Consider the following 8,262-nt stretch of genomic DNA (forward strand, 5'->3'; position numbering starts at 1 on the left):
GGAGGGGGCGGGCTGTGGCGGCGGCGGGGCCGGGCCTGTGCTCCCGCTGTGGGGAGCAGCGCCAGAGTGTTCTGGCGGCGCAGCAGCACCTCACAGCAGGCCTGCCGCGGAGTGACAGCCAACCGCGGCGTCTGCCTCCCGTGTGCTCAGGGGCTCACTTACCTGACAGCCGTGGTACTGAAAGAGGCGGAGGAACGGGTGGAGATGTAAGGATAGTGCTTCGTGTCAAGCTTGTCCTCGATAGTGTCCTGCAGGGACAAGAGACAGCTGTCACCTGCCGTCTGCCTGGAAGGGGCTGACAGGCACCAAGGCTAGATGACTCAAAGAACAACATGGCCAGCAAAAGTCACGGTCAGGTTTGTGATGCCAGCACTCCCTTCCCTGTGGTGGGGGCCTAGCCCAGGCTGGGCACCGACTGGACGCCCTATTGGCCGTCACACTGAGATACGCTTATGGGTCTGCTGCTTTTTTTCTTGAGTTGGAGTCTCACTCCATCGCCCAGGCTGGAGTGCAGAGGCACGCTCCCAGCCACCCCAGCCTCGACCTGCTGGGCTCAGACGATCCTTCCGCTTCAGTCTTCCCAGCAGCTGGAACTACAGGTGCACGCTACCACACCCGGCTAATTTTTTATTTATTGTAGAGACGAGTCCTTACCAAGTTGCCCAGGCGGGTCTCGAACTTGCGGACTCAAGCAACCCCTCGCCTTGGCCTCCCAAAGTGCTGGGATTACAGGCTTGAGCCACACATCTGGGCGGGCCTACTTCTTAAGAGGAGTTATAGAAAGCATTATGTTTTCAGCCAGGCGCAGCGCAGGCAGCGGCAGAAGGGGCTGGGGCAGCAGGACTGTGCCTGGCGGAGGCGGGCTACGACCACCAGCTCCCTTGGCATGGAGCCCATGATGTCACTCATCTGGCCTCCAAGACGCCATGAGGTGCCAGCCCCGGATGTGTCACCCAGGGGGTCTCCAGCAGAGGAGACCAAGTCCTCCGAGAGTGACAGTGACAAGTGGATCTAGGGTGCTGCCTCTGCAGTTTCCCAGGACATGGTGCGCCACGAAGGCCTGAGGAGGTCTGGAGACTCAGAGGCAGGTCCTCCAGGCAAGGGCCACAGGGCGCTGCCACCTCGGAGCAAGCAAAGCTAGGGGCACCGGCCGTCAGGGAGGAGCCTGGGGCCCTGGACCCCCCACCCACGCCCCCGTCACTGACCTCCATGATGTCCTTAATAATCGGGGTCCACCGGGACAGCTGGTAGGTCTGCTCGCTGATGCGCTCCTTCCGTTCTGGCTTGCTCCGGCGACGCAGCGTAGACTGCATACAGACACACACAGGTCAGACTCTGAGACAGAAGCCGCGTGGGCCCCGGTGACTCTGCTGGCTCCTGGAAGCCCTCTCGAGGACTCCCTTGGGGTCATACGAGGGAGATGCTTCCTGAGTAGCCTCAAACGGGACCCTCTAGGAACTGGGAGCAAACTTTTCTTTAGAATCATGCACAGTGACAAATGAGGGTCAAACATGTAACAAGCGCCATTAAAAAAAAACCCAAGCAGTTAAAAAAACGATGTGTTATCTATTAGAGGAGAAAATATGACTTCAAGTTCGGCTTCTTCTTGGGTTTCATCTCAGCAGCACAAGCTGTGCTGAATGCACCATCACCCTTCTCATTTGACCCCTCTTGTGAACAACGGTCTAAAAACACGAGCCCGCTGCCAGTTACGGGTCTGTGTCTGTGGCAGTGGAGCCAAACTCTTGTCCTGGAGGTCCCGGGGAGGACAGCTGCAAATCCAGCCTTCCTGGTGCCTATGGACGCAGGCACACAGGGGCTGCTGCACACGGCGCGGCCTGGGGGGTCCCAGAGGCCCTGTCCCCCACCTCACACCTCACGCAGCCCGGGACTCCCAGACAGCCCGCCTGACTTGGCTCTGAATCGACCCAAAGCCTCAAAGGCAAAAGTGCTTGAATCCACGTGGCACACTCTCATTCTCACAGAAGGTGCGGAGTCTAAGGTCAAGGTCAGGCCAGATGGACCTTGAGACAGGAAGCCACAGGGGCCCCATTTTGGTTTGGTTCATAGACATGGCCCGGCCTTAATGATATGTGTGACTCACAGAGGTGCACGTCTAGGTTCCTGGCTTTGCATCGATCTCATTTACACCTTTGCACCTTGAGCCCTCTGATTCTGTGGGTGTGTGTCTATCAGCCAGAGGCAGATGGGACTCACCAGCTTCCCTCCCACCTCCCCCGCACAGAGCTGGCCCTTACGTCAGTAACGATTGGCACGCCGAGGTGAGCCATGTTGGTGATGATCTCACTGTCCTCCGGGGGGATCTGGGCGTGCTGGATCAGCTTGTTCAGGTTCTCCTCGGTGATGCCTGAGGGCGTGAGACACCCAGTCACCATGCCCAGTCTCCATGTGCTGGAGCCTGAGAAGCAGAGCTGACCACTCGGGGCTGGGCCATGTCCCTTCTCCTCCTTGGGGTGGTGCAAACTGATTCCTCTACCACATCAACTGCTGCCAGACAAGAACGACTAAAGGATCTCAGCTGTACTTGGGGCACTCTGTCCGGAGCGATGACCTCAGCAACGCCCCCAACCTGTGCTTCCCCCCGGGCCCTGCTTCTCAGCGTCCCTGCCCACCCTGTCCTGTATCAAAGTCAAACTGGGCAAAGAGTCTTGCTGCCCATCTTTGGAACAGCGGACAGTTCTGGGCACTGTGACGTGGGTAAAAACCAGTTCTTTACAGGCAGGAGTACACATGCAATGCCAGCTAAAAACCTCGAGGGGTGTAGCTCTCACGAGTCGGCCAAACTTCCCTTCTCCCCAGGCCTGCCCTTTCCATGGGCTCGAGGACCCCGGGGCGTTCCGCCTCCAGCTGCAGCTGACTGGGCTGTGTCTCCCAAAACACCAAGAGCCCGTGATCCTCTGCCCCTTCCCTCTGTGCATCTGTCACACGACTCCCTACCCCATCCTCGCTCTCGGCTGCCTCCTCTCCCCCGGAGGGGCCCCCGCCCCGCCTCCAGGCCTCGCATTCCTACCGTTCTTCAAAAAGATATAGAGGAGGATGATGCGTATTTTGTCATAGGTGCTGACATTGGCATCCAGCAGGATGGGGACGATGGCCCGCATGGGGTCTTTGATCTTCTCGCCCTCGGCATCGGTGCCCATGGCCAGGTCCTGTGGAAACACCCTGGTTGGCCCTGACTCCGGGACAGTCTGGAGAGGCAGCCGCCCTGAGGAAACTCAGGATCCAGAGTGACTGGGACTGACAGCGCAGTCGAAGAAGGCCTGACGCAGGTTCGTCTGGTCTCACCACACCCTGCAGTTACACCGATGTGGCCAGCCCTGTCTCCTGCAGCATCAGTGAGTGGGTGACACCCCTGAGCTGCACTTGCCAAAAACACAGGCTGCAATGATCTGCTGCTTTGCTCGAAGGCAGGCTGCTCATGGCAGGTGGGTGCCAGTGTACCTCTGCTGATTCCGCAGGTAAGGACTCACTCTTGCGGGTCCCTAGAGGTACGAGGCCCTGTTGAGGAATCAGGACTCCGAGGGATGCCCTTCTCTCCCATGGAAAGCTCTGGCCTTTAAGGTGCCTCTCGGCAGGATTCTTTCTACTCTGCTTCCCTGACACTGAAGGGCATGCTTTTCAGTTGGTAAAAAGAACTGGAAATGAGAGGGTGAAGTGCCCCGCTTCGTGACTGGGCGAGGCTCAGATCCAGAGAAAGCAGCACCGGCTCAGCAAGCCAAGACGGACTTGGTCTCACTCTCAGAGATCCACAGCTCCACATCCTCTGTGGCTCTGAGGGGCTGCCTGAAGGCGCTTCTTTTTCCCTCTTCTGATCTCGGGAGTCCCTGCAGAGTCTGCCCTCGAGTCTCCTTCCAGTCTGGGCCCAAGGAAGGCAGGACACCGCTCACCAGGCCCTCTCACCGGCTTCAACAGATGTTGACTCAGCACGAACGGTTTTTTTAAAAATCTAATTAATGAATTAATTTTTTTGAGTCGGAGGTCTCACATTGTCACCCAGGCTAGAGTATAGCAACACAACCATGGCTCACTGAAGCCTTGACCTCCTGGGTTCAGGCGATCCCTCTACCTCAGCCTCCTGAATGGCTGAGACCATAGTTTGTTTGTTTTTGGAGAGACGAGGTCTCCCTACATTGCCCAGGCTGAGGACCTGATCTTAATATTTTCTATATTCCACCTAATGTAATAAGTTCAAAAATACTTTTGAGCACTTTTGAAAAATTTTAAACTTCCTTTTTTTTTTTTTTGAGTTGGAGTCTCACTCTGTCGCCCAGACTGGAGTGCAGTGGCCACTTCCGGCCATCGCAGCCTCGACCTGCTGGGCTCCGGCGATCCTTCCGCCTCAGCCTTCCGAGTAGCCGGAATTACAGGCGCGCGCTACCACGCCCGGCTGATTTTTTGATTTATTGTAGAGATGAGGTCTCGCTGCCCAGGCGGGTCTCGAACCTGCGGGCTCAGGCAATCCACTCACCTTAGCCTCCCAAAGGCGTGGGATTGCAGGCTGAGCCACCAAGCCTGGCAAAAAATTTTAAACTTCTAAAAATTGACCTCAAACTGCATTTTTACTGTTCTAGGCATAACCTATTTTATGGATGGTCAAGTTCTTATGGAAGGGACAGCTCGTGTTTGCTATAGTCCCCTGTAAAACTGATGGGTATCAGCAAGTCTAATTGCCCTTATAAAATGTCCAACAATGTAGGCCAGGGCTTACAAACCTAAGCTGAGCCTGTCCCATCAAGCCAGAGGACTTAAATCTTAGCTGCACACTGAGAACCTGAGTTGTTTTTTTCTGGGAAAAGAGACTTTGAGCTGAAGTTTTTGAATCTTTTAACATCCTCTCTTCTCATAGATGTTGACCCACAGTTTAATAATGTTGTAACACTTGAAGAATGGGGGGCTAGGCTTAGTAACTCCACACGGCACCTCCTGCACAACGTCTGATTTGCCGATGAAGAAATAAAACACACAGAGGGCCAGGCTCGGTGGCTCAGCCTATAATCCCGTGCTTTGGGAGGCCGAGGGAGTAGATTGCCTGAGCCCGCGGTTCGAGACCTGCCTGGGCCACTTGGCGAGCCCTCATCTCCACAATAAATCAAGGAATCAGCCGGGCGTGGTAGCGCATGCCTGTAGTTCCGGCTACTCGGAAGGCTGAGGCGGAAGGATCGCCGGAGCCCAGCAGGTCGAGGCTGTGGTGGCCGGGAGCAGCCACTGCACTCCAGTCTGGGCGACAGAATGAGACTCCAACTCAAAAAAACAAAAAATAAATAAAATAAAAAATAAAAAAATAAAAATAAAACACACAGAAACAGGCACAACAAATAATCAGTGACAGAGACAGAACTCAAGCCCCAAATTCTCAGCGTACAACCCGTATTATGATCAGTGATGCTTCAGGCAAATTCCTGACCTGCACTGTACTACCGTCACTCAGCCTCTTGGTCTCCAAAGCTGGCCCAGGCAAAGAACACATTCAAGATATAAAATTCAGCCGGCCCTGTTAACACAGGGCTCAGAACCCCACACACATTTCTCCAATCATTCCAGGGAAAACAGCCTTCCAAAAGAGTCAGGCATGCAAAATCCAAGTGGCACAGCATTTCACACCAGTCTAGACCCTACCATAGATGGTGGAACTGCTCTGGCTCCAGAGGTCTGAGACAGTACATCCTAGCAGGCTTTCCCATTTCTATTTCTATGATTCTGCGGGATGTTCAAGGTCAGATGTTAACATTCAGCGGGGTAAATGGGCCTGGCAGAAGGAGAAGGCAAAAGTCTTACCTGCTCCACTCGGCAGAGTTTATCTACGGTGCCTTGGTAATGCTTCATGCAGTCCTCAGCAAGGTGCAGGTGGGTGGAGTACTAGGAGAAAACACCGGAAAGCTTGTGACCACAGAATGAACCACCGAGGTGTGCAGTATCTACTGCACACCCACCATGGACAAAGCACAGCTAGGCACTGAGGAGTCTCTAGCCTCACACAGAAGATACAGTGTGTACAAGCACGTACACAAACACCACAAAGTAGAGCACGTCATGGGCCAGGAGAGGGGGACAGGTCACACTCTAAAACCAGAGTTCAGAGGACGGAGAAACCTTCCCTTGAGAGAGGTGCTTGCTGCACCTCTCGAGTGTGGGCTGGACTCACAGCCAGCTCCGACCAGCCGAGTCAGCGATGAGTAGCGCCTACGGCTGGGACAGAAAAGGCACTGAGCCTTCCCCTAGCTCCCTCTCAGCACACTCTGGGGAGCCGGTGGCCTGTCACGAGCAGACTCAAGCAGCCCTGGAGAGCCTGTGACGAAGAGCTGAGGCCTCCTGCCAACAGCAGGGAACAGGAAGGATAAAGGAAAGGAAAGATGAAGGGAAGAAAAGAAAGTGACAGGAACTCAGCTGCCCATCCCAGCCTTTCATTTTGTTTCTAGTACTTGAAGATAACAAGAAATCTGTGAATGAGACAGCAGGGCTTGGCGAAGGCTTTCTGCAGCTGTTGACACTCACGATTCGAATGGATTACTTGAGGCCACCATACCTTGCTAAGCTCTTTCTGGTACTGTGGCATCTTCTTCAGCATCTGGGACAGGTCCCGCATGGTCGTCTGTAAGAGAAAGGGAAGCACATGGTGTTGCTCCAACGGCCCTAATCTCCTGGGGCTTTGCAGGCGGGCATCGACAGGCTGGAGGGCACTGGACAGGATGGCCACCCCACTAGACTTCTCCAGTGCATGTTCTAGAGCTCTCAAAACGTATCTGTGAAACACAAGATCACATGTGTTCAGATTTCCAGGCCTCTGGCTCCAAAAAAATGTGTGTTCCAGGCTAGGTGCAGTGGCTCACGCTTGTAATCCCAGCACTTTGGGAGGCTGAGGTGGGAGGATCGTTTGAGCCCAGGAGTTCAAGACTTGTCTAGGCAATATAGTAAGACCTTGTCTCTACAAAAAAAAAAAATTCCAAAAATTAGCTGGGCATGGTAGTGCACACCTGTAAACCTAGTTACTTGGGAGGCTGAGGTGGAAGGATTGCCTGAGCCCGGGAGGTCCAGACTACAGTGAGACATGATGGTGCTACTACACTCTAGCCTGGGTGACAGAGTGAGACCTCGGCTCAAAAAAAAGAGACAAAGTGTGCACCAAATACCATGATTATCTTCCAGGTTGCAAACCGAACTCTGAAGTCAAGCAGTTATGGTTTATTCTATGCTTACTGGACTAGAAAGTTGTTGAGAGCATAATTCTTGCTGAGAAAACAAAAACCATTTCCCTTCCATGCACTGGCTTTCTGCATCCAGGGCTCTGGCAGCCCTGGCATCAAGACTCATGTCCTCCCAGCAGAAGGACTGTTGGGCTGTGGGCAGGCAGGAGAGAGAAGGCTGGCATCTACACCCCGACAGGCAGGTGGGTCTGTGTGCTTTCTAACTGCGTGACCCGTCTAATCCCGTTCATTTATCAACAGAAACTGAATGAACCTCTATTAGATGCTGGAAATATAAGGACAAAAGAAAAAAGGAGCGTCTGCCTCATGGAGCTTAACATCTAACAGAGGAGCCAGACACATAAGGTGAAGTAATGGAGGAGACCAGGGCTCTTGGAGGGGATTTCCCAGGCAGTGGGGTGCACGCGGCTGAGGCACCCAAGTAGTTTAGGGAAGGGACCAGGGGAGGTTCCCCTGAGGAAACAATGCCCAAGCCAAGAGGCCGGCAAGGCCCCAGCAAGAGAATCTGGCACAACTGAATCAAGGAGGTGGGGCAGGGAGGGAGGAGAGATGAGGCCAGGGAAGGCTCGTGTGTGTGTGTGTGTGTGTGTGTGTGTGTGTGTGTGTGTGTGTGTGTGTGTGTGTGTGCGTGTGTGTGTGTGTGTACGTGCAGGGGGTGTTGTTATTGTGTGTGTGTGTGTGTACGTGCAGGGGGTGTTATTCTTGTGTGTGTGTGTGTGTGTGTACGTGTGGGGGGTGTTACTCTTAGTGAACTGGAAGCCACTACGTGGTTTTAAGCAAGGAAGTAGCCCAACCAGAGCTGCATTCTGGTAAACACTCAGGTAGGAGAGGCTTAGGGTAAGGCAGGTTATAAATTCTCGTTCTAGGCTGGGCGTGGTAGTTCATGCCCATATTCCCAGCACTCTGGGAAGTTGAGGTGAGAGGATGGCTTGAGCCTAGGAGTTTGAGACCAGCCTAGGCAACATACTAAGACTTGCCTCCAGCCGGGCTCGGTGGCTCAGCCTGTAATCCTACGCCTTTGGGAGGCTGAGGTGAGTGG

General features: G+C 54.1%; 1 protein-coding gene across 1 annotated transcript in view; it reads right to left on the bottom strand.

The window, feature by feature from the left end:
• Positions 1–162: 162 nt before the first annotated feature.
• The window catches only part of STXBP1 (syntaxin binding protein 1), a gene marked incomplete at its 3' end in the record, with an annotated part of 41,127 nt that continues 33,027 nt past the window's right edge, over positions 163–8,262 (bottom strand). The window contains exons 12-17 of the mRNA XM_008062070.2: positions 6,545–6,610; positions 5,797–5,877; positions 3,032–3,170; positions 2,259–2,368; positions 1,206–1,307; positions 163–248 (exon numbers count right to left, since the gene is read on the bottom strand). Of these exons, the coding sequence (XP_008060261.1) occupies positions 163–248; positions 1,206–1,307; positions 2,259–2,368; positions 3,032–3,170; positions 5,797–5,877; positions 6,545–6,610 (584 nt within the window). The remainder of the gene's footprint in view (positions 249–1,205; positions 1,308–2,258; positions 2,369–3,031; positions 3,171–5,796; positions 5,878–6,544; positions 6,611–8,262) is intronic.

Source organism: Carlito syrichta, unplaced genomic scaffold, assembly GCF_000164805.1.
Source record: "Carlito syrichta isolate Samal-C Ts95f unplaced genomic scaffold, Tarsius_syrichta-2.0.1 Scaffold95860, whole genome shotgun sequence".
Taxonomy (NCBI): domain Eukaryota; kingdom Metazoa; phylum Chordata; class Mammalia; order Primates; family Tarsiidae; genus Carlito; species Carlito syrichta.